Below are 27,673 nucleotides of genomic sequence, written 5' to 3'. Positions count from 1 at the left end.
ATAAATTCCTGCACATAATGTTTAAAATAGTTTTCTAAAATATCTATGAATATTCATACAATAAATGAATGTGATATTTTGGAATATTCTTAATGTTTCTTATAAATAATGACTGAGTTTAACGACCGAATATATCAAAACTATAAAAAGAGATAATGTAGCGAAATTAACAAACAAGTACTGATAACTTCTTTGGTTTGCACAGTTTTGGTAAATAAAACTTAATTGTTTGATGTCCTTAAGTGCTAACCCTGTCACGTACACCCGGTAAACATTTCCACTTACTCACGGTCACCCTGCAATATGTATTCTAGCTCGTTGTGATGAAATAAATTCGTTGTCATGAAGTGCATTGCGTTTTTAATGCAAATTCGAACGTTATGTTATTTTCGCCACAAACGAGTACAAATTATTGGAATTCGTTAAAAAATATGTATTAAAAAGTGCATTTGCTAAATAACAGTGGCAAATTTTCATTTGTTGCAGCGAAATTGATTTCAATTCCAAAAGTTGTACTATGACAGCCATTTTGTTTCGTTTTCGTTTTTAGTACACACACGTAGGTTAATGTCATTAACAACAGCTATTTATCTCTTTCCCGCTTATGTGTCACGCATTGTTCGGGTAATTCGACAAGTGAAATCGTTATATGTGCGGTTTAGTTCGAAAATTGTATATTTGACGGCTTGCGAACGCGCGTCTCGATCATAACGCGTACGTGCTGAAAATTGCAAAAATATATGGTAAAAATTGTTTAAATAAAAGGTAATTTGTGAAAAATGTGTAATTAAATATATGCTGAAGCATTGGTTTGTGAAATTTTGTGAGTGCGCGTTGAATTGGTGCCCAAAAATTGTCTTTGAAAAAGTGCGACTCCGTTGGACAATCAACAGAAGCACTAGTGCAGGCCGTAGTGGGAAGAAGCAGAAACTACGCGAAGACGAAAGAGCACCGAAAAGTAGCAGAGAAGATTGAAGAAAATTTCACTCGGTTTGCGTTGTTGTTGTTGTTGTCAATGGCGGTAGTGTGGCGGCGGCGACTGCTACCATTGCCACTGGCGCTATGATGAGCCCTATATGCTGGCTATAATGTGTCATTTACTATGTAGCGTGTGTATATGTTTTTGTGTTAATACATCGTGAATCTTCATATATATATTTTTTTATTATTATTATCGTTGTTGGTCGGTTGTGTAAAAATGGGTGCGGGCTGCAGGAATGACACCGTTGTAGTGGCAGTGGCAAACGTAGCAACAGTCAAATTGTGTGTTAACTTGTGTTAAAGCAATAATAATGTGGCTCCTTTACATATGATGAGCGAAGTGTCAATCTTGGATAATATGTTTGCAAACATACATAGATATATATTTGTTTTCATTGATATCCTTGTCTCATTATGTATAGCAAAGTGCACAGCAACGTTAATTTGCCAAACAACATTCGGTGTGTTAAAGCAAGCAATTTTAATTATCAAATTTGTGCATTATAAAAGTTTATGGAAACAAAATATCAAGTGTAAAATCGCATCTATTCTAATTCATTAGCGCTTATCGGATTAACCGATACATTATAATAATAGGATAAATTCCTTGATACATACAAGCATTATATGTACAAAAGCACTGCATTCAACACGCAGTATTTCTGGACCTAAAAGCGGGACAGCAGGTAATATATAGCGTCAACTTTTTATTTCTATTGGTAGCTATTTGAATTTGGTTTTTTGGAACATTTTTAGCGGCAACTCATACTTTCGCGCGCCAATTCTTAGTCGAAAGTATCTCATGAAGTGCATACACGTTAGCTGCTGAGTTTTGTTTAGCCGCTCAGACGACGCTATAAGTAAAAAATGCGTATAAATTTCATTTGAGAAACTGCTTAGGCATAAACCTTAATAAAGTTTTACTAGTTTATAGTTAGTTAATATTTTTAAATTTTAAAATTTGTTTTCTGTATTGGAGCGCATAATTTGTTAAATTATATGATTTTTTTTTATTAGTTTCAACGGCGATCCGGCTAGTGCGCTCGTTATTTCGGCTCCAGACGACATCCCCAAAGCGTCTCATGCTTTCGATTTCGAATTTCTCGCCTCGATAAAGTGCTATTTATCTCTTTCTATATACATACAATACAGTGTGTTTGCTTTTCACATTCCGCTAATCTGCGCTAATCACTTTGGTGCAAGAGTGACAGCTATTGTAATGAGTTTATGATATGGTAGATGGCTTATGGTTGTTTCATTTACTCGTATGTGTTTAACAACACCTTACATACTTTTGTTGTAACTTTTTCACTTTTCATCCAACACGTCCGTCGTTCATTTTGCTTCTGTGTAAATTGTGTGTGTGGAAAGACACGAACGAAGCGAAGTAGGTTTTTTGCAAATAAATTTTTGTGTTAATTTAATCAAATTTACATAGAAATTTGTTTGAAATAACAATACTGGAAATGACGTGCCACAATTTGATTGTAAAATATTGATGAAAACAATGTGTTTTATTAGGTAATTTTTGTATTGAAAGTTGCATGAAAGCGTGTGTGAGATTTTTTGGGCATATGAATTGAATGAAAAATTTCACTTCCTCTCGTCGGTACGCTCGACGATGAGTTCGAACTTGAACGATGAGTGTTGGTGGTAGTGGTGTGTTACCTTGATTTTAGTGAGTGGAAGTGCAAAGGCGCTGCGCTCGGTGAAACGAAACGAGTTTAATATCGTTGATAAAACAAACGAGTAGCAAAGCAAACAGTACGTACGTTTGTGTTTAGCGAATACGAGTGGATAAAGGTGGACGTACAAAACGTATGAGAACATACGAGATGAACGAACCACCCAAACGAATGAAACAACAAAGTAGTGTCAGTGGGTAGCTAGCACAGCACAACCACAGCAACAACAACAACACTAACAAAGAGGTGACGGCAATTCCGAACTTGGCCGAAGCGTTGTCTACTGTACAAAAATGAATCGTGCGGCCATTTCGGTGGCAGTGCTCTGTTGCGGCGATTTGTCATCGCCTTGTGGTAAAGAAGTTGCCGAATGTTTTACACTCCATTCATATTTATGCTTTTCAAATATGTGCCAAAGTAAATTGAGTTTATGATGTTTATTTTATTGTTATTTTTTTAATAATTTTCAAAATTTTTCATTTGTATGCAACTATTTAATTACATTAAATAAATTTCGTTATGCCAATTAGTATAATAAATTGGTTTTCTCTGACTACACATTTGATCTGGCAGCATCGTAATTTGTCCATTTTCGAATGAACGGCTGTGACTGTCACCCTGAATTCTCTGCTTAAATGTGCCGTGCTTGTATACATTTGTTGGTGTGTATGTATACATTTATATGGTACGTGCGCTCGTGCGCGCCGCTGTCTATCGGTTTTTCTAAATTGTAAAATGTGTCATATGCAAAATGCAAGTGCTAGAAGATGTCCTGTATGTTTTCGTTTTTTAAGACAAATATTGCCGTCTCGCTCTGCCGTTGCGGTAATGTTAGTACAAATGTTATGCAGCGGCAGAGTATCTGGTGGATGCATTTTTTATATAAAAAAAAGATTCAAATTCGAAGATACACATTTGGTTCTAATTTAAAAAATGCATTTGTGTATGTATATATTTATTGTTTTTTTTTCTGTTTGTTTGCACACATTTGACACATTCGTTTCAAAACTCAGTTTGCACAAAGTTGAGTTTTGTTTATTATATTGAAATATTTTTATTCTAATGTCAACTGCAGTTTGCGCCAAAATTTATTATTTATTGGTTGTTAATAATAATATAACGCGCGCGTAAATTTCACTACATGAATGTGCGAAGTTTTGTTCATTAATATATTTGCTTTGCTACTGGTTCGTTGTAGCATCTCTGTTTGAGCGCTTTTCTTTAAGCTGAAAAGTTATTGCTGCCACAAACAGACGTCAACAACCAACTTTTGTAATAATAAATAATAAATTATTTAAATGTTTATATGTATATGTTTTAACATATTTCAACGCCGGTTTAATAGTGGAATTATTGAAATTTGTCAACATCGCTTTTACCCGTTTGCGCGTTTCCTATTACCAATGCTTTTGTGTTTCGTTTATTTTTTCATTAATTTCTTTGTTTTCATATAATTATTTTGTGTAGTTTTCACTTCAGTTTTGTTATATATGAGCTGTGTGTAAAATTGGTATGAGCGTTCACATGTCTGAAATTATGTATGCGCGTTTATATGAAATAGTGTTAATTAATACGTGTGTTTATGCGCCCTTGGTTGTGCGATTGTTCCTGTCTGACTTGTCGTATTGCTTGATTGGATATTTGGTTGACGCCTATTGGTTATTTTCGTTACATTTTATTTCACATAAATAATTGTTTTGTGAAAAAGCGCAAAATTTTGGTTTGTGTTTGCTGTTGCCTATTGTTGCTAAGTGTTCTGTTTGCCAGCCTTTATTGGTGTCGCCTGCCTAGCGCGTTCGCAATAATAATACATATACAATAATTGTTGTCTGCCTTTTGCAATTGCTGTATATATTATTTAATTTGATGACGTTAGGATCGTTTGTTTGTATCTAAAGTCACAAAATCTTAGAGGTGGTTAAATGCGTTGGAAAGTGTTTTTCTAAATAAATTGAAATTTCTTTATGTTTACTATGGCTATTGCGTCCTTTTCGACAGTATTTTAATTAATAATTTATTTTTCGCTTTTTCATTTCTTACTTCTTTTTAATATTTTCTGAGAGTAAAAGTGGCTTTGGTCTTTTAGGTTATATCTGATGCTGGTTTACACTTATGACAGTTGCATTTTATTTTTAAAATTTTGTGGATTAGGATAAACAATGCTCTTAATGCAAATATACACAATAAATGTTTCATATTGGCCGACAAAAATAAATTATGCAAATAAATATATTTTTGGTTATATTTGGGTGGAATTCCAGTCCCGGTGTTTTACAATGTGCCTCCCAAAGGTGAAAGACAACTACTAAACCTAACTTAAACTGCCTATATTTGTGGAATTTTTTTTTTATATCAGTCTCTTCACATACTGTTCGTATTTGCAAGCAATTAAAAATTTTAATAAAACACTTTATTCTATTACAGTTTTACTGCACCACAATTAACTTGGCTTTCATGGATGTATGTAACTAAATAAAAAAAAAAACAATCTGCAATAGAATACACCAACTTTAAAAACTACGGAAAATTACTTCGTGTGAGAATAAAAACAAACACGCGGGAAAATGTGCAGTTTTTCAAGCTGATCCCGAATACTACTCTGTTGCTCTAAATGTGTGGTAAGTCCAGTGCATAAAACTTAAAAATGCTTATGTGATAAAAAAAGAAAACAATTTCTAATTCTTACTTTCGTTTCTGTTTTTCCCCCCAATTAGTTATTAAACTTGCGATAAGATGCGGCGTTCAATAACAAGAGCAACAAAAATCACATCAACAGTAGTAGTAAATTCTATACGTAGTATTTTATTTCAAAGCACGGAAGGATCGAGAGCTACCTTTAAACTACTCTACTACCACAATACTAGACTGCAAAAAAGGATTTGAAGACGAACACACTCTATAACCAAATCTCAAAAAAGTAAACAAATCAAGCAAAGTGTAGCTAGCCTGTGTTAGTAGGCGTAAAGGGGAAGTACTGCGTAGGCTGTGTATAGACTGCCCAACAACAGACATACAATCATTAACAAGAAGTCATCATTGCCTGTATACAACATAGTGGTCCGTAGCAGCTTCCCGATAAACAAAAAACCATAAAGTTTAACTCTTCGGTATCGTTTTATATAGTGTTCACAAAAACAAATCGCACACACTCTGAATCAAAAATATCACACAACTAGCAGCTGTTCCTGTGTTATTTATTTACCAATTGTGTAGTAAACAACAACAACAATAAGTCACCTAAACGCTCACACGCGAGTATTAACAACAAAGCAAACAATTGCACCGTTGTGCTAGTGTGCGTGTGCGTGCGGCTGTGTGTGTGTATAAGAGAAAAGCTTAAACATGTCGCAAGAACCGCCGCCACGCGATGAGCCGTACGTGGAGCCGGTTAACGGCATCGTACAACCCCCAACCATACCGCCACCCGATCGACCCGGTCGCAATACAAATCAACTGCAGTATCTCATTAAAACCGTGATGAAAGCAATTTGGAAACATCATTTCTCTTGGCCATTCCAGCAACCGGTCGATGCAAAAAAACTCAACCTGCCCGATTACCATAAGATTATCACACATCCAATGGACATGGGTACGATAAAGAAGCGTCTGGAGAATAACTACTATTGGTCAGCCAAGGAGGCCATACAAGACTTCAACACAATGTTCACCAATTGTTATGTCTATAACAAACCCGGCGAGGATGTTGTTGTTATGGCGCAAACATTGGAAAAGGTCTTCCTGCAGAAAATCGAAGCCATGCCCAAGGAGGAAATCGAATTGGAGCCGGTGACACCGAAAGGTGGTAAAAAGAAACCACGTCCACCTGGCAAACCTGCAACACCCAGCTCAGCGTTGCTACATACACCTGTCGCCGGTGCAGCAGCGGCCAGTGCAGCTGCCGCCGCCGTCACAGGTGGTACACCGCGAGCACCCGCACGTCCACACTCATCGTTGAGCAGCACAGTGTCGTCGACGGGCGGCGCAACGGCCACAACTACACCCGCCATTCCACCCATTGGCACCGTGCCACCACAAACAGTGCCCGGCAGCACAAATACCACAACTACCGCCATAGCGGGTGGTGGTGCAGGTGCCGCACTAACAGCGGCCGGCGCCACAGTACTACCAACCGGTGGTATATTACCAGCCGGCGGTGTAGCTGGCGGTTCGTTAGTGGGTGCTAATGCCGCACTAGCGGCGTCTGTAAGTGCGGCCGGTGCAGTCAATTCATCGCTGCTCGATGCCAGCGGCGTTGGTGTAAATGCGGCGGGCGGCGGTGGTATTGGTGGTGCAACCAATTCTGCAGCAGTTCCTGGCGCTGCCGTACTATCCGCGTATCATCACAGCAGTGTGAATAGCACAGCCGATGCGGTGATACCGCCACAACAGCCGGCGAAAATGAAGAAGGGCGTCAAGCGGAAGGCCGACACAACGACGCCGACTGCGAATGCATTTGAAATGCCACCGTACGCGCAAATCGATTCCAAGAGCGCCAAAATCGCAACCAGACGCGAATCCAGTCGACAGGTAATGAATAAAAAGGTAGGCGAGCGCTGGCTGGCTGTGAGTGTGTAATGAGTGTGAGAGATGGTTTGAGGTAGTTGGATGATGGCACTTTAGTGTTTGCGGACTTTTATTTAGTGTGAAAAATGCAACGTTTAATTGCTTTTTTTGAGGAAAATATTAAATTTAAACTTTAGTAATCATCATAGCGTGTATAGTATACATTTTTTGTTTAAAATAAATTTTTTGTTCAAAATTATTATTTTTTATCACTAAAAAGGCTTGTGGACCTTAAATGCTGTAATTATTTTGCCAAAAATATTTTATTTACTGTAAATTTAAATATAGTTTTGGAAATTTTGTAACCCAGTCTAAGCCTAGTACTCTAACCTACCACTACCTGGCCGCGTTTTTTCACTACACCTCCCATCTACTCTTTCTTGCTTATTGGTAAAGCCATCAATCGCCAATGCTCATTGATTATGCGAAAGAAAAAAATGCTCATCATGCTATTGCGCTGCGCCTCCTTTTATTTACATTTCATTTAATTTGTTTATGCCTTACGATTTTCAAAAAAATAATTCGAAAATAGATCATTTTAAACATGCCTACAACTTTTTATAACACATTTGTAAACTTTTTTTTCATTCCCCCCCGATTGCGCGCTGTAGGATCTCACATTCCAAGGATCCGCTTATCCCATGTCACCGATGGCCGTCGCCGGCATGGCGCCTGGCGGTATGGGCGTACCTGGCGGTGCTGGTGGCGTTCCCGGTGTTGTTAAGAACAAGGAAAAGCTGTCGGACGCACTCAAATCATGCAATGAAATCCTCAAAGAGCTGTTTTCGAAAAAACACTCCGGCTACGCTTGGCCCTTCTACAAGCCCGTGGACGCCGAGTTGCTCGGCTTGCATGACTATCACGACATTATCAAGAAGCCAATGGATTTGGGCACTGTGAAGCAGAAAATGGACAATCGCGAATATAAAAGCGCACCGGAGTTCGCCGCCGATGTGCGATTAATATTCACCAATTGCTATAAGTATAACCCGCCAGATCATGATGTCGTTGCCATGGGTCGCAAGTTGCAGGACGTTTTCGAAATGCGCTACGCCAACATACCCGACGAACCGGTGGCCAATGCGCATGCGGCGGCCGCAGCTGCTGCCCACCATGCATTCGCCGCAACAACGAAACGTGGCGGTGGTGTGGGAGGTGGTGCCGGAGGCGTTGGTGGTGTTGGGGATGGAAGCGATTCATCGTCAGACGAATCCTCGGACACGGAAAACGAATCGAATTCGGATGAGGAGCGTAATGCAAAACTGAAATTGCTTGAAGCGAAGTTGCTCGACCTGCAAGAGGAGATGCGCAAGCTGATGGAGGAAGCTTCCAATAAGAAGAAGGCGAAGAAAAAGTTGAAAGAGAAGAAGAAGGGTGGTGCCGGTATGGGCGGCGTTGCTGCCGCGTTGGCTGGTGTTGGTGGCGCGCATGCACCCGGTGGTGGTGTTGGTGTGGTAGGTGCCGGAGTGGGCGTCAATGCGGCGCTGGTAGCGGGCGCGAATTTGCATGGTGCCGATTTGGCTGCCGCCATGGCGATGGGTCAGTTAGGTGGCGTAGCAGCAGGCGGTAAGGGGGCGCCGTTAGCCGCAGGCTTAGCGGGCGCAGCTGCAGTCGGCGCAACGCCCGGCGGTAAGGGCAATAAGGTGAAGGGTCAACGTGGTCCCAAAGCGGGAGCGGCCAGTGGCGGTACACCTGGCGCTGGTGGTGCGGCGGCCGCAAACAAGCGTGCAAAGGGTGGCGCAGCGGCAGCAAGCGCTGGCGGCGGCGCTGGAGCGACAGCTGGTGCTGGTGGTGCAGCGGCGCGCGGTACCAACAAGAAGAAGCCCAGTCAGGTGATGAATTTCGATTCGGAAGAAGAGGACACGGCCAAGCCGATGTCGTACGATGAAAAGCGACAGTTATCATTGGATATTAATAAATTGCCGGGTAAATAGTGTGGCATAAATAGCTTTTTCAGCTTTTTGGCAATTTTTTTTTGGTTTAGTATTCTCATAATTGTTTTTGTTTTTCTTTGGTTTCAGGTGACAAGCTTGGTCGCGTTGTGCATATAATACAAAATCGCGAACCCTCACTGCGCGACTCCAATCCGGATGAGATTGAAATCGATTTCGAAACATTGAAGCCGTCAACGCTGCGCGAACTGGAAAGCTATGTGGCAACCTGCCTACGCAAAAAAACTCGTAAGCCCTACTGTAAGTTTATCCCAATGACACGCACTACTAGAGAAATTCAAAACATTCAACAAATAATAATGCCATATAATTGGAAAATGCGAAAAAAGAAAAAGAAAGAAAAAAACAGTTGAATAATTATTTGCTAAATGTGTGCTGATCAATAAACTAAGCTTAATTTTTGTCAAGCGCAACAAATACTGAGCAATGTCAAATTGTAGTAACAATTGTTAAATGATTTTTAACTAGTTTTTTTTTGAGCTTGAAAGCCGAAATGCTATAAAAAGCCAATGCATTTATTTATTAATTCCAAAAAAAAGTATAAGTTTTCGCTGTTTTAAATTGTGCACAAACCTGTTTTTTTTCTTGTTTTATAAGTTTGTATTGCAACAGCGAAGTAAACATAAGGACATACATTCACATGTACATATAAAGGCATAACACCAGCACATGCACATATAAACATTTACTTCATATCAGTAAAACACACACACATGCACATGCGCATTCATGCACTCATACACACAAAAGCATTCATGTTCATTGCACAATTAGCCTGTTGCGGTGCGTCCTTACTTTCAGGGCGAATAGCTTTGCCGTGACATTCGTACAACTTTCACCTGTTCGAATGTTTCCCCCAATATAAATGTTGTTTATTCGTGTTGCTACATTTTACTCTGAGTTTGTACATTCAGTTTCATTGCTTCATTTTTGCACACATTCACTCATGCTGGCTGACTGCAGCACAAACACAAATTATATATATTTTTTTTTATAAAATTGATTTGGTGTAGTGTGAACTATTTTTTTATAAATATGCAAAGAATTTTGTGTTTTTTTATTTTAAACCATGCTGAAGTTTTATTTTGTGTTTAGTAACAAATACTTGTCAGTCATTTATATTACAAAAAATACATAAATTATATATTATAATTTATTTCAGTTAATTAATTATTTATTGTTTTATTATACCATTTTTTTCGTGTTTGTTTTATTATTCATTTATTCAAAATTATATAAAAAAAAAATAATTGTTATACCATTTTCTACTATTACTGTTTATTTATTCTTCATTTATTAAAAATTAAAAAAAAAAAAAATATTTTTAACTTTTAATCTAATTATTTTTTAACTATTTTTAACTTTTAATGAAATAATATTTTTTATTTATTACTAACATATTTTTATTTTCATATTCATCATTTATTATTATTTCTTATTATTAATTTATTAAACCTTATATTAAAAATTTGTTAAACATTTTGTCTTTATTATTTTATTATAGAAAAGAACTTTATATATTTCATCCTTTTTTAATTTTTTTATTTTTAAAATTTAAAATTTTTAAATTTAAAAAAGGTATATATTTAAATCTTTTATTTTTTTATTTTCATAATTTTATCCATTATTTTTTTTTTTTTTTGTATTACTAATTTGTTATATAATATATTATAATAAAAATTTAAACCTTTTTAATTTTTTTTATTTTTAAAATTAAAAAAATATATACTTTTGAACATTTTTGTTGATTTTTTTATTATTAAACATTTTTTTATTTTTTTTAATAATTAATTCATTTTTTTTTTTAATTTTTTTGTGGATTTTTTATATTAATTAATTATTTATTTTTTTTTTAATTAATTAATTATTTTTTTTATTTTTTTTTAGTTTTTTTAGTTTTTTTAGTTTTTTTTTATTAATTTGTTTTAAATTTATTTATTTATTTTATTTTTATTATTTTTTTAAATAATTAAAAAGAAATATTTTTGTTTGTTTATTAATTTTCAAGTGAAGTTACAGTTTAATGTATTGTTATTTGGAACAAAAATATTTTTATAAAGAAATTCTTGTAAGTTTTGAACATCCATTGTTTTCTAACAGTAAGAATTACTTTTTAAAATACCATAGATAGTTATTCTCAGAATGTAGAATACAGAAAACCATACACCATGCTTTGAACGCAGCTGAGTGAATGTGTGTGAAAAGCCTACAAATTGACTTTCTTTTCGAAGAAGTAATTTTTTTAATAATTGTATATGATTAATTCATAGAGATAGAATTAAATTTAATAATTTGTTAGTGCTGCCATTTTTTTTTTTTTTTCAAAAAGTTTAAAAAAATTCTAACAAAATGTGACTAATATTGTATATATTGTATTTTCTATAAAATTTTCAATATTCAAGAGTGAGAAAATGAGAAAAAATGCGCGAACAATGCAAAAACATCTGTGTTGAAAGTAATGAAGCGTACGAAAGCAAGAAATGCAGAGAAAATAATTTAATTATAATCCAGTGATTAATTCAATATTATATAGTAGTGACTGTGTTAATTGGATGAACTAAACAACAACACAAATCTAATTCAAACAAAAAAAAAAGAAAACGATTTTTTTTAATTCTAAATAATACTAAAGTCTTTGTTTGCACTAAACCTAAAAACCTGGCTTTATTTTTAGTTTGTGTTTACACCATAAACGTTTGTTTGTTTTGTTGCAATTATATGTAGTTGAGCTTTGGTTGTTTTGTTTTCTTTGTCGAAATCGATTGTTTTGCTCTTTGTTTTCAATTAATTCATATTTGTTTGAATTTCAACCGAAATTAAATGTTTTCATGAATCAAATATAGATTTAAAGGGATTTGCATGATTTATTTGTAGAAAAAGGCCCAAATAATCTTTGCTGTAAGAATTTTTTTTTTTTTTTTTTTCATAAACATTTTTGAAAAAAAATTTATGAAAATTTGAAAAAAAAAAATATTTATTCATAAAAATTTTGAAAACAAAAAAAATAATTTTTTTTAGAAAAATTTTGGAAAAAAAAAATATTTTCATAAAAATTTTGAAAAGAAAAAATTAATTTTTTTATAAAAATTAAAAAAAAAATATTATTATAAAAATTATTATAAAAATTTTTAAAAACAGAAATATATTATAAAAATTTTGAGTAAAAATTAAAATTTTTGAAATTAAAAGCAAAATTGGCTGTTTAGAAAAAGGTTGTTTGTGTCTAAAAAATGAAAGTAAAAAAAGTATAATCGCACGCTTTTGAATTGCTATTTAATGCTAAAGTAAACTGCGCATGTTTTATTTGATATAAAATTGTAAGGCAAACATGTTTTCCAACTACAGTGCTTCACAAAAATATATCAATATTTTTTATTGCATCCACGTATTTTTTAAGTATTGGGTAAATTTTAGAATTTTTCGTTAAAAAAAGTTTTTTGTAACTTCATAGCCCTACAGTCTATAGAAATAGTACAATAGCAGCATAATATCAATTAAATCAAAATAGAATAGTCTAGGCGTACTAAACTAACACAATCGTGAAATAATTTGTAACTGAAACAAACACAATTTTAAATGCTAAATGGCTGAGACACTCATTGCATAATTCTTATTCTCTTTTTCTCTCCACACCCGCTTCCTCGCAAAATTGTTGCGCACACTCGCAGATAAAAAACCATCTGGCAAATCTAAAGATGAGCAAATGGCGGAGAAAAAACAGGAATTGGAGAAGCGGTTACAGGACGTCACCGGTCAATTGGGTACCAGCAAGAAGACAGCCAAAAAAGGTAGGTTATATATGTACATATGTTTTGTGTATATTTAAACATGAAAATGCATACGTTTAAAAATGCAGAAAAAAAACTTATAAATAAAATATTAAAAAAAAAAAAAATAAAATACAAAATAAAAAAAAAAAAAACAAAATAAATAACAAATAAAATAAAGCAAAAAAAAAAATAAAATAAAAAAAATAACATTAATTAATAATATAAAATATTAATAATACTTAAAAAAATTAATTTAGATTAAAAATAAATAAAAAAATATAAACAATTGCAATTATTAAAAAAATAAATAACAAAAATAAACTAATACTAAATAAAAATATTTAAATTTTTTCCCAATATTTTGTATTTTGATGCAATTCTTTTGCAACAATCATTATATATTTTTTTAAATTGTTCATTATCATTAATATTTTCCTCTTCCTCTTCTTACAGACGAATCCTCATCGAATAAAGTGGAAGCCGCACCGCCCACGGCACGCCTCTCATCCAGTTCCAGCTCCAGCGATTCATCATCGTCCAGCTCAAGTGACAGCAGTTCCAGCGATTCGAGTGATAGCGAAGCAGGTTAGAACGTGTTTTTTTATTATTGTATTTTATTATACACATTTCTTTTAACTGTAGTTAACTGAAAACAAATATTAGCGCAAAAAAAAAATAGAGAAACGATAGAGAAAAAAATACATACACACATTCTGCTTTATAAAGTTATCAAAGTGATAAGTGTAAAAAAGTATTTTTTTATTGATATATGTAATTTATAAAAAAAAGTAAGAAAATTTGAAATTTTTTTAAAAGAAAAAATTTAATTTTTTTTTGTAAAGAAAATTCGCAATTTTTGATTGAACAAAAATTAATTTAAATTGTTTTTAAGAAAATTAAGAACGTATAACGTAAAAGATTAATTGCATTTAAATTTAATTAAAATGAAAATAATGAATCATTAAAATAAAAAATTAAAAAAATAACTAATATTTAAATGTTTCAACTTAATATTTTTGTTTACTAAATTGTTAAAAAATTTTTAATCGTTAATTATTTATTTCATGTCTTATTTTTTTAATTTAAATAAATAAATTAAATAAAAAATAAATAAATCAAATAAAAAAAATAAATTAAATAAAAAAATAAATTAAATTAATTTAAAAAATAAATTTCAATAGCAAAACGTTTAACAATCATTTACAAGCAGAATATGTGTATTTTTTTTGCCATAATTTGTTAAAAAATATTTTTTTTTCTCTATGAAAAAAAAAATTATTTCTAAAATTGCTATATTCTATTTTTGATTAACAATTTAACTTTTACCCGCATGTGCCGTAAGTTATATTAAAACCTAAATTATTATTGAGCACATGTGGGTATATATAAATTAGTGCATTTTCATATTTTGAGAAGACAAAAGTTTTGAAATTTGAAACCCAAGTCCAAAAAAAAGAATATATACATATTTATATATTATTATATAATATGCGAGTGAAAAAATCGTGAAGCAATTGTGTATTGGGGGCAGCCAATCAGAGAGCGAGAGAACGAGTTCAAAAGAGAAAGAGAGAGAGAGAGAGATATTAAGGAAGAGAAAGCGAGCGTAAGCATTTATGTTTTTTTGTTTCTCTTACACATTTAGCAGAGTTTTTTGGGAGCGCTTACTTACGCTCAAAAAACTATAATAAACAGATATAAAGTGTTTGAAAAAGAAATTAATTGAAAACTCAAAAGATTGAGACAAATATTTTATCTTATGAATGTTGGATAAAAGGTATTTGAAACGTGTGCTTAAATTTAATTGCAAATCAAAAAAAGTAATTAATAGGTAATACCAAGAAAACGACCCCTCAATGTGTAAAAACAACAATGCCAAATGATGAAAGAAAAAGTACGAAAAATTATGAATAATAATGCAAATAATAATGAAAAACAGCCAATAATATGTTGAACTGTTAAAAAAATATAAACAAAATGCAAAAGTGTGTGCAAAAAGTATGCAGCTGAATTGGTGAAAATTCATTAAACATTATACAAAATGCAACCATGTGCAGGGAAAGTCACTACTAAGTTACTCACAAGTGTTTTGCTTTTTAAATTCATTGCTAAGAAGTATATTTAAATTGTATATATAATTTGTAGTCTATTTTTTTGTTTTTATTTTTTAATAATTTAAAATATTTTAATTAGTTGTATTTTTTATTTTATTTTTTTTTTGTATTTCTCTTTTAATTACTTTTGTTATTAGAACTAATTTGTAACTTTTGAGTAGCTTAGTTAAAATTAAATAGAAACTTTGAAATGTAGACAAATGTCTGTCGTTAAATTAGAAAAAAAGAAGCGAATTATTTTTTTTTTAAGAAATGTAAACTGAAAGTTGAAAGAGTGTTGACGAACAAATAAAACCAATTATTTAGGATTTGAAAGTATGTTTAAAAAGTATGGAAACTGAGACTGGTTTTGTTGTTATAAACATTTTAGAAACTTCATAAAAGATTCAGTCATATGAAAAAAAAAAAAATGTTTTGAAAACAAACATTTTCTTCACATTGAAAACTCCAACTTAACATGGATTTCTTCTTTAACATCTCGTCATGATCGTTAGTACGTCGTCAACAAAAGAGCGCAAATGCTTTTTGTTTTTGCAAAATCATGTACTTCGTAATTTTCAAATACTAAAAGCAATCTTCATATTTGCAATTAGAGTACAAAATTAGTTGAAAATAAACTTTTGAAAAAAAGAGAGAACATGTAAATAATGCCATCTAATGAAAAATTTTGCCTACAAATTGGTTAAAAATTAGCAAAATCAATGATAACCGAAAGTATAAAACAAAAGATATCAAAAATTGTCTACCTAAAATTATATGAACATTTAAATAATATAAAGCAGCAGCGCACACGCACAAAATGTATGAAAAATGAACACTTGCAGACAATGTGTAAAATGTTAGGTTATGTATTAATATTAAATTATGCCAACTTATTCAACTACGGAAAAGCAGAAGCAAAGCGTCTGTCTACTGAACCACTTTAAACCGCGTAAGCTTATTCTATATACTACATTATTCTGTTGTCATGTATAAGTAGGTCGTGTTTTTCAATTGCCTAATTTTTTATGCATTTTTTTTTTGCTGTAACTGTTCCTAGTTTTTTTGCAATGACTATCTGAAATTTAACAATGTGAGATTAATAGATTTTTTACTTGTAATTAACAGATTCCATATATATTCATAACATAATTTCATTGAAATAATATTAAGAAAAGCTTGTCTGTGATTATTTTGGTTTCAGAACCACATAATTACCCAGCTGTCAAAACTTTTTTTTTTGTCTGTTTTGTGTGATCAAATCAAATATGCATATTTAAGTAAGCTTCAATTACCCCAAACATATGTTTAAAACATATATTTTAATTCTTTACTCAAAAATTTCTAAAAACATAAAAAAATTACAAAAATTAAATTTCATACAAAATTAAAAAAAAAAAAAAAATTCAAAAACAAAATAATTAAAAAAAAAATGTTTCCAAAAAATAAAAAATATTACAAAAAAAAAAATGGTAAAAATTTTTTTTTTCAAAAATAGGAAAAAAAAATAAAAAAAGTCATTGCAACCTAATTTATTGCATTGAAACTTCTCTCAAATTAATTACTGCTTTTGAGTGTCCTTATGAATTGTACTAAAATTGTACAAAGCAAAAAACTATTCATTGCAACCTTGTAAAAACTCATTTATATGAATTTTTGGCGAATTTAATTATGAATTAGGCAACTCTTGATTTTACCATTATGTACTACCACGATCCAATGAAACTTCAATGAAACCCATAATCAAAGAAATATTTGCAGTTTTGTAATACCGTTAAGTTTTGAGAGAGCGTGTTGTGTGCGAGAGAAAGCATTTGTGAGAGAGAGAGAGCAAAATGACAGCAAGCATGACAACGTGGCTAGCATAGCATATATGAAAACCGTTAAAATTCGCGGGCGCTTGAAAATTTAGGCCGGTCATAGACTAATTGTAACATATAACCTAAAAATATATTTTGATACAACTGTGCAGCCGCCTGACACTTGAAATATGTACACCACTAGGATACGTTCCAACGTTCGTTTACAACAAACAACAATTATACAGCATGTTGAAGCTACAACAATAGAAAAATGCGTTTACACGGATCAACAGCAAAAGGAATTGTGCTAAAAAAGCAGCGTAATTAATAATAAGCAAATGGAAAGAGAAATTATTAAAAAATATATATATGTATATATATTTGAAATCGAATGTAACTAATTTTTCGGCTGTCGGCTGTCGGCTTTCCCCTTTACACATTGTTTGCACGTTTTTTGCTCAAATCTCAAATTAAAACGAAAATATGCATACGAAATAATACTTAATTAATTGTAATTGATTGATTAATTGATATTCATTATTATTTTTTTTTTTTTGATTTTTGATAAACAAAACCAGTAAATAATGAAAATTACTACAACAACAACAGTATGAGAAAAGAAATACCTAAAATTTCATCTTGATAACTTTTAAACTAATACAGTACTTCTTTTAAGTAAATGATTTTGCATTTAATATTTAAATGAAAATTACAAGAAATTAATTTCTTTAAATTCTTTGCTGCTTGTCAACTTTTGTGCGAGAGAAGTGCAAATGCGCGTGAAAAAGTCAAAATTTTAGTCAAAAATAAAACAAAAAAAAAAAAAAATACGTTAAAGCACAATGACAAATTTTAAAAAAATACAACAACAACGAATATACATGTATTATTTTTTTTGAAATTTTCAATTTTAGCTTGAATATTTAATGAACATGAACGTTAAAAAGAAATGTAATGTGAAGAAGCGGTCCAACAACAACGGTGTTCACACACTACGAAATGAAATGAAATGAGAAAAAAATGAAAACAAAAACAAAAAACGCCGGAAAGTAGAGTGCACACTATGCAAAAGCCCCAGCGTGGTATACTTTTGAGGGCCATATTGAAAGAGAGTGGGAGAAAGAGAGAGATATGTAGAGAGAGAGAGGCAGTAGGTGAGCATGAGATTTTTGTTTTGGAAACAGGAAACAAAAGCAAATCGTTGTAACGGCAAACAAAGGATTTTACGAAAAAATCGTATAAAAAATGTGTATACACTCCTCTCTACTTGCTATGAATGAGCTTCGAGATCGATCTATGCTCTACAACAACAAGCGCGGCCCCAACCAGCGTTGAGCAAACAGCAAGCAACGACACCTCACAGTCACTCAACACAAAAAGTAGCTAGCTTAGCATAAGAATAATTTCTTAAATTTAATTTATAACGGTACATAAATGTATGTAACTGCAAAATTCTCAAAATGCTTTGTGTACAGTGAGTGACAAAAGTGTTGCTGAGCACAGAGCAAGCAAACAACAAGTTAAATGAAAGTTATATACATACCCCCTTTCACAGGCAATAGTTACAATATTTATTAGGTATAACAGCAACAACCAACAACAACACAAATATACATAAAGAGTGAGAGATTATATAATAGCTAACTAACTTGTACGACAGAGATACGTAAGCAAAAGTTGAACAAAACAAACATTATTTTGTTAAGGCCATTTCGTAAACAAACATAAAACAAAACAAAACATGGAAATCAAATTTTCGCAGTGTGAAAATTTTTTTTATTTAATATTAATTTTGTTGATACAACAACAATAATAATTGCAATGAAAATGTATAAGAAAGCATGTAAAAAAATCATAAGTTGACAGAAGCACGCTTAAGCAAGCGGGCGAGAGCGCGGAGCAAATAGTGATTGAGCGATAGAGAGCGCAAGTGGCCGTAGGTTCATTTTTTTAGGGACAGCCGACAGTAGTTAGTACTAATGCTATAATTTCTATTGCTATAAAGTGTAAATTAAACAGTAAACAATTGAAAAATGGTTACACTTAAAATATTAAAAAACTGTTTTCATATGGGCATGTGTTTAGGCCGGTTTCCTGAACAACAATAGTCGGAATGTATGCAAAAATACTATGTTTTTGTCGAAATTTGTGCTGAATATACATTTTTTCCACGCCTAAATATATGCAATATATTGGTGGGCTGCCAAAAGTATGCTTGCTATCGTAGTATCTTCTAGGCGTTAGGCATTTTTCATTTGGAAATTGAACATTTCATGCAAAAAAATATGCTTTTATGCATAATTATTGTATTTTTTATTATTTAAGTAGATTTTTAAAATTAATTTTTGCTTAGTGAAATGCCTTGTTGATCAACCATATGAATGTTGCATACTTTTTGGCGGACAATATTTTTATGTATTCGAAAGATGGCTTTAAAAAAACTTCATAAATTTCATATTTAAATTTTATAGATTGCATTGACTTGAAATACAGAAAAAAATGAATAATTGCAGACTTCTGCGGAAAGCAAAAATATATAATATAAATATAAAAAAAAAAAAAATAATATAAAAAAATATTTATATAATAGATATATATAAAAAAAATAATATTAAAAAAATATATAATATAAATATATAAAAAAAATAATATTAAAAAAATATATAATATAAATATATAAAAAAAATATTAAAAAATATATAATATAAATATATAAAAAAGAAAATAATATAAATATAAAAAAAAATAATGTAAAAAAATATTTTCGAAATATTTTTCCAGAAAGTTAAATAATAAATAACAATACCAAATTCAAAATAAAAAAAAAAAATATTGTAAATTTTAAAGCATTGACTGCCTTGAAGTTGTCTAAAAAATGGAAATTTTGCTTAAAATATTAGCCACACTTAAGCTAACTGCTGTATTTTTTAATTTTAAAGAGTTTGCCTTATTTACCGTTTACTTACGGTCTCATTAGCGCTCCGTCACTTTTTGCGCTGGCCTGTTAACGTACGTGTCATTACTATTTTTTTATTTTTATAGAAAAGTGAAGAAAATATTATTATTCATTAATGTCCTTAAGTTTAGTGCCGTTTGTCATTATTATCACAATATACAATACACTTTTTTATTATATTTCAAGCTTTCTTTTTTATATACATACATTATAGTCGATAATGCTGTAAAAAATATTATTTTTAAATACTTTTACTGAAAATATGTGCATAAAACAAATAAATACACACACACACACACAATACGGTTTACTGTAAACCAGTACTTTTGTGCGTACAGAGCGTTAAAAAGTAAGACAAAGTAGCAATGAAAGTGAAACGAAGTTAAAAAAATATAGTTAAACTAAAAAAAAGCTGTTTGAAAAATGCGTCATGATATTGTGTCGGTCGGCGCACAAGACTCAATTTGAATACGAAACATTTCGCTAAAACAGTTGAACAGCGTTGCAACAAACAAACAAACATATTACACAATAAGTAAACAGTCCGAAAGCTTGAAATAATAAGAAAATATACAATACAATACAAATAAAATATGTTAGTAAGAAATATACAAAAACAAAATATAAAAAAATAAAAACAAAAACAATTGTACGAACTATGCAGAGCATTAGCGTTTTTCGACAACTGCCACATACTCACAAATACACACACATCTATATTAGCGCGAAAACTGTCAAGTGTAGCACACTCATTTGCATTGTAAAGAAATCATATTTTTCGTTACTTTTTTTTGTTTTTAATACACAAAGCATATATTATACATACATTCAAACTATTGTTGAGAAAATAGTTAAAAAAAAATATTAAAGAAAGTGACACATGCAATTAAATATTAACACTAAAATTAGTAATTCTTCAAATTCAAGCGAAAGCGAAAAAAAACAATATAAATTAAACAAAAAAAAAAAACAACGTTTTGCAATTAAATTTTAAGCATAAAAGCAAGGAAACACAAACAACGCTGAGAAAAATGTTTTATCATAAGATTTTTTGCACTTAAGTTAATTAGGAGTAAATAGGATTTTTTAATTTTTCTGCGTGAACCCGCCAAATAAAAAAAAAAATAAATATATATATGAAAATAAAAAAAAAATTAAAATTAATTGGTTATAAATATAAAGCTACTATTAAAAATACTGTGTCAGTAAATATTGCACTAGTTTAAAAAAATTAAAGATTTTTACTTAACTAAGTAATTAAAACAAAAACAAAACAAAAAAGTTACATAAAAAATTAGAACAAAGGGTATAAAACTAAGATTACTTCATTAAAAAAAAAAAGAAAATTGCATAGAAAACTATTAAAAAAGAAAACTTTGTATTATTTTCCAAAATTGCTAACAAGCATCATTTTCTGCAAGAAATAAAAATTCAAAAAAAAAAAATAATAATGAAAAATCATCATACAAAAAATATTAGCGTGAAAGAATACAAGTAAACTTATTTAAAAAAAATTACTGGTAAAGAAAACGTTTTCTATAAACTCAGCAAAGCATTAGTAAAAAATAAAAAAAAAAAACAATCATACAAAAACAAACACATACAGACAGACAGTCTCGAGTAAACTTCCCAAAATAGTTGTCAATAGCGTTTAAGAATAGAAATTTAGAAATAAAAATTCACACAATAGCAGAAAACCATTTCATTTGCAAAAACCGAAAAAACTTCTGCTAAATAAATTCAAATTCATTCGAAGCAAAATTAACTGATACTCCAAAAAAATAGTTAAACTAATTCCATACAAATTAAAATAAAATAAAAACAACAAGCAATTAACGTAATATTCTCAATCACCTCATAGACACACCCACACAAACAAAATACTAAATCTTCACAATTTCATTGTGTAGCGAAAGTAAGTTATAGCAACAAAAGCATAAAGTAAACGCCGAGCGGTAAATTGTAACCGTGTAAGCATCTAAGCAAACAAAAAAAAAACAACAAAAACAAATACTGTATAAGTTATATAATTATTGATTAATATATATATATATATAGACACATATATATATATATATATCATTAAAAATGGAAGTTCACAAAAAAATAAAACAAAATGCGTTATTAATTATTAATTATATATGTGCGTATATTGTTTAATAGCAAAGAAAAATGTGAAGGCTCGCTCTCTTTTTCGCTACAGTGGCTGCTGGTATTTATTGTAAGTCGTATAGGGGTGGCAGGACAATTTATTTTTTTAATAGATAATCGATTAATAGATAATAATTGATTATTTTGATTTATATAGTTATATTGCTGCATCATTGATTGCATCAGAAATCGATATTTTTTGAAATCAATTTCTGAAATTTATTTATATTTAAAATTTTGTTTTTATATTCTTAAATTTTTTTATATACATATAAAATTTTTTATTTTATTTTTAAATTTCGGAAAACTACTGTATTTTGATACATTTAATTCTTGGAAATCGATTACAAAGTAATCGCTTATTTTTCAATTTTATTTTATTTAAATTTTTTGTTTGAAGAAATCGATAATTTCACAAAAAAGTGATGCAACTTTAAAGAATTACATAAAAATAGGTACCTTAAAAGAAAAAAATAATCGATTATTTGCTCATTATATTATTATTTAACCGATAATTTTGTTTATCGTTTTCATTTTTCTTTAAATGAAATGAATGAAGTTTAAGTGAATAATGTTAAAAAATATGCAGACCAGTAGTGATACTGGAGTTACTGCCTTCGAAATACACAAATTGCGCCTCCCACGATTTTTTCACTACAGGCTGTATGGCATACAATCTCACCGTTTGTGCTCTTGGGTCAACAATTTAAATAAAAATATAAAATAAATATTCTTTTGTGTACAGGTGATATTGATAGTCGTCCACCGAGAAGGAAGAAACCTCGTGAATCGAGTGGTAGCAATAATGTAAGTATCAGACAAAAATCTCCCAAAGTTTACTCAAACACAATGCACTACATTCTCACAACACTGATATACAATTAACAAGAAAAACAAACAAACAAAAAAAAACAAAGAGCTGGGGGCCCACTACAATGTACTTGCTACACATTGACTCCCGTGTATGTCTGTGTTGTTGAGTGTGTTTTCACCTGCAATCTTCTGCCACTGTCAAATTATCTGTCAATGATAACTTTTTCATCCTCCTCATTGTTTAATGTGTGTATATGTACTTTCCAACCCCTCCATGGCTCAGGTAAATAATTCAACCATAGCACCCACCAATGTTGGCCTGACTACAGCTACTAATGTTGGTAGCATTGGCGCAAATCCTGCATCAGTTTCAACCTCAATTACGTCCACAACGCAGCAGACAGCAAACACAACGCAACAATTGCAGCATCTTCAAACGACAATGGCCGGTGTGCCAGCTACGGGAGCAACAACACAAAGTACGAATAGTTTGGCGCCGCAAATGACTGCACCCACATCACAGTTGAACGCAGTTTCGGGCAGTGGAACACAAAGTAAGCACAATTAGGGGATTTGTAGCATAAAGAGGGAGTTCTAGAGATTAGTTTTGTCGATTTGGGTGAAATTCATGGATAAAAATGTATTTGACAATATTATCAAGAAAATGTATCCAATAATGTTTTCGATAAAATGTTATCGGTGAAGTCATCGATACTTTTGTCGATAAAACTCAATCGATAGCGTTATCGATAAAAATGTATTCGCCAATATTATCGATAAATGTTATCGGTGATGTCATCGATAATTTTGTCGCTAATATCTTGTGTTCACATGTTCTAGTTACTATCTGATTGAAATTAGTTACTTATTGAAATTCTATAAGTATCATTCATTAAAACACACATTTATCCCTTCTCATTTTTTGTGTCCTGCCTTCTTCTTCACCATCGTTATTGCCAATCCTCCGTATGATTTGTTTGTATTGCCATGGTACAGTGAGTGTTACTCCCTCAACAGCAGCAACGACGCTTGCAGGTGTTGCGACGGATCCAACCATGTCGGCTGTTGCCCTACTTAACAACAACAACAGCAATAAAACATCCATAACACCGGCTTCGGTTGGTAGCGGTGTTGGTGGTAGTGCTTTAAATGCCATGAGCGGCGCAGCAACAATTGGTGGCGGCGGCGGTACTAGTGCAGCCTCAGCGGCTGCTACCACAGCTGCAATCACAATAAGTAATAGTAGCATTGCCAATAGCGGTGCAGTGGGTACTAACAACGGCCCTAATGACTTGACAATGCCGACGGTATCGAGCGCAGCCGCCGCACTGATCGCCTCATCTGCAAGCGCAGCGTCGCTGGCTGGCTCCTTACTTACTACATCACAAACTAACAGCGCGAACAATGTTGGTGGCAATAATAATAATAATAATAACAACAACAACACAACTACCACAAATATTGGCGGCATACGTGTTGCCAGTAATTTACACAAACTGCCACCACCGACACCGATGGATGTTGCTGATGCGGCTGGCATTGGCGGTCTGGGTATTGGTACGCTGCCCTCAAGTATGCCAAATACTCTACTGCCATCTGCTGCTGTCGTCACCACGCCCTCGTCTGTTGCATCAGCGTCGGTGCCCTCCTCGGTAGCATCGTCCTTATTAACCGCTGGACTCAAACAAATTCCACAATTTGATGATCCCGTTGAACAGTCGCTGGCATCGCTAGAGCAGCCACTAATAACGGCAGGGTCGGGAAAAAACGTCGCGGATAACTTCCTCATGAACGCCCATTTGATGCAACAACAACAGCAGCAGCAACAACAACCGCAACAACTCACGCATGGCAATCATCTACAAAATGCGGCGGCACAGCAAGCATTCGGTGCTTTACAGCAGTCACAGCAGCAGCAACAACAACAAGCAGCCGCACAGCATGCGCATACCGGCAATCATCATCACATGGAACTAATGTCGGAGTTGTTATCGAAGAACGCCGCCGAAAACGTTTCCGGCATGAATGGCAATCATTTCCCATTGATGCAGCTCGGCGAAGGTCTCAATATAAGCACAATGGCCGCGGCGGTGGCCGCACAACATTTCCAACAGGCCATGGCGCATCAGCAGCAACAGCACCATCAACAGCAGCAACAACATGTGCACAATAACGGTTATAACAGCGCTGCGGATCGTGCGTTGGACAGTCTGGCGTTGGCCGGTTTGGGGCTGTCTCATGGCGGTGGCGCTGGCACAGGTTCCATTTTCGAACAATTGCCATCGATGGGTGGCAGTCACAACGAATTTCTAGCCGCCATGATGATGGGCGGTGGCGCCCCAGGCATGCCCGGTAACTTGTCACTGACTGGTGGCAAGAAAGATGCTGCAAATCCGCTCGGCTTGAGTGATCATCAAGTGACACAGCAATTACTGCAATCTCAGCCACCAATACAGCCCAATAAGTTACTGATCACGCCTAAACCCATCGAATCAATGATGCCTAGTCCGCCTGAGAAGAAGCCACATCAACAGGTGCAGCAAGTCGCGCCTCCACAGCAATCGCCATCCGATCTGAAGATACCAACAGCCGCGAGTCTGGGCAGTGCCAGCGGTTTGGGCTCAAATCAAGCGAATTTCGCACAAGCTTTCAAATCGGCGCACGAACAGAACCTTAAAAATGCCAGTTCATGGTCGTCACTGGCATCGGCCAGTTCGCCGCAGAATACACCGACTTCGAACAAGCCTAAACCCGCCATGGATTCGTTCCAACAGTTCCGCAACAAAGCCAAAGAGAAAGCCGATCTTCAGAAGAAGTTGGAAGCCGCCGAGAAGGAGCAGAAACGCCAGAAGGAGGCGGCCGAAAAGGAGCAACAACGCAAACAGCATCACAAACAACCGTTGGGCGTAATCGGTGTGAGTGGTGGTGTAACCGGTAACGGTAATAGCGCTGTAGGCGGTGCAGGTGCTAACGTCATTGGTGGTGGTGTTGGTGTCGTTGGCAGTGCCGGTGGCGTGGGTAGCGCTAGTGGTGCGGGTGGTGGCAGCGGTGGCGCTGGTCATCATACATCCGCATCGGCAGCATCATTGTCACAGTCGGCGCATGCGCACGGACATTCACATGGCCATGGCGGTCATGGGCATGGGCATGCGGTCAGCAGTAGCGGTGGTGGACATATGCATTCGACGGCAGCTGACGTCAGCATGGAGAGTGGGAGGTAAGCGTATGAAATCAAAATTATGCGGGGAACATTTATTTTTTATCATATTTTAAATAGGAAAAGTGTTCACGACGTCACTCAGGTGCAGAATTCACGCGTAGATGATATCAAAGCGTCGCCGCAGGGCAGCGGCTCACCGGCGGGTGCGGCACAACAATCGCCACAAGATCGCGCCGCGGCAAGACGTGCGGAACTGCGACGTCTGGAGCAGGAGCGACGACGACGTGAAGCGGTAAGTAAATTTAATTAAAAAATCGAAGGTGTTTTTAACATAAAAAGTAGTACAGTTGAACTTCCCTAACTCGAATCACTATAATACACAAAAAAAACTTCGAGTCAGAAAGACTTCCAAGTTACGGAAGGTAATTTGTATGAAATTTGACTTCTATAGCCAATTTAAGAGTTCGAGTGATGGAGAACTTCGAGGTGTGGAAGTTCAGCTGTAAATGGAGATGAAGCAGAGTAAATCATAGCAATGAAAATATACTTTTATATTTAGTAAAAAGATGGAGTCAGTGTGTCGAACTCTATAGGCAACTTTTACGTTCGATAGTTTATAATACGTATACAATTTGCGCATAGATGTATACTATGGATTTTATAGCGAAAAGTTGGTATACTTTTAGGCGCGAGAATAAGAATTATTGAAATTTTGTTTAAACAAGTTGAGAAATGGTTTCTAAAATATTTTAATTCTATGATTAAAACTTTTTAAATTTATTTTGACATTTTATGTTAAAATATTTAAAATTAGAAATAACGATATTAATTCCAACCCTGTTCTCTTTTCATTTCCTCCCTCTAGATGGCCGGTCAAATTGATATGAATATGCAAAGTGATCTAATGGCGGCCTTCGAAGAATCGCTTTAATAAATAAAAAATCCCAGCAGTGTTGTAGAGAAGTAAACTCATTTGAAAACCCAATACTAAAAGAAAAAACAGTTAGTGCTAGCCTAATATAATGCAGGTTTGTGATCAATACATATACATACATAAATATAAAGTAAATAGTGCGAGTGTATGAAAGCCAGCGCAAATTGTGAGAGTGAACAACCAACAACAACTATAACAAAGTGGAGTTAAATATGTATATTGAAAAAGCTTCATTTAAGATTCACCGATTGAAGCGTTTCAATTGTAAGAAGAAAAAAAAAAAAACAAAAATCACATTGTAGTGAGGCAAATCCAAATGATGAATACATTCATGCTGGTGTAAAAACAATGTTAATTACGGATATTCATTTGACTCAACGCGCTAAGTCAAGTTAAAGGAACACAGAAAAATGCATTAAAATATAATTAAATTTTAGTAGTATATAAGTGAAAGCAAAATAATGGGACGACGATGTTTTGAAAACACAGAAAACAAAGGCAGAGGAGAAGGAAAGAGAGACAGAAGAAAAAAAGTTGAATGAATGAATGAGCAACAGCAGCAGCAGTAGATGTTCGACTCCTAACTATTAACTTTACTTAGCAATTGAAGGAAGGAAGCAGGTGGCGTACGTAGTGGAGCAAACGAAGAGCAGGAGTGAGCGAAAGCGTGTACGAACTTAGCTGTTGCTGGTAATAAATTAATAAATAAATAAATAATAACAATAATGATAAATAATAAAATGTTAATAAAATGAATAGTAAACAGTTGTAATGTTGATATGAAACGAAAATACACACACACATACACATACA

The 27,673-nt window shown here is 33.2% G+C and overlaps 1 protein-coding gene across 11 annotated transcripts; it reads left to right on the top strand.

Moving 5' to 3' along the window:
- The first annotated feature begins 290 nt into the window (after nucleotides 1-290).
- On the top strand, nucleotides 291-27,673 carry LOC105208628 (homeotic protein female sterile). 11 transcript variants are annotated; one of them, XM_029038063.2, is made up of 13 exons: nucleotides 291-765; nucleotides 1,404-1,667; nucleotides 5,091-5,284; nucleotides 5,381-7,208; nucleotides 7,841-9,155; nucleotides 9,251-9,409; nucleotides 12,850-12,969; nucleotides 13,405-13,536; nucleotides 22,699-22,760; nucleotides 23,050-23,320; nucleotides 23,763-25,983; nucleotides 26,044-26,218; nucleotides 26,792-27,673. In XM_029038063.2, the coding sequence occupies exons 4-13, from the start codon at nucleotides 6,009-6,011 to the stop codon at nucleotides 26,855-26,857; spliced, it is 5,721 nt and encodes a 1,906-aa protein (XP_028893896.2). In that variant the 5' UTR covers nucleotides 291-765; nucleotides 1,404-1,667; nucleotides 5,091-5,284; nucleotides 5,381-6,008; the 3' UTR covers nucleotides 26,858-27,673. The 11 variants fall into 11 exon arrangements, with proteins under 11 accessions (XP_028893896.2, XP_054087135.1, XP_028893891.2 ...); XM_054231160.1 differs by having other exon boundaries at nucleotides 292-559; nucleotides 9,251-9,421; XM_029038058.2 differs by having other exon boundaries at nucleotides 292-743; nucleotides 9,251-9,421.

Source organism: Zeugodacus cucurbitae, chromosome 5, assembly GCF_028554725.1.
Source record: "Zeugodacus cucurbitae isolate PBARC_wt_2022May chromosome 5, idZeuCucr1.2, whole genome shotgun sequence".
Lineage (NCBI taxonomy): Eukaryota > Metazoa > Arthropoda > Insecta > Diptera > Tephritidae > Zeugodacus > Zeugodacus cucurbitae.
The sequence above is the reverse complement of the archived record's forward strand: the minus strand, read 5'-3'. Positions and strand labels throughout refer to the sequence as shown.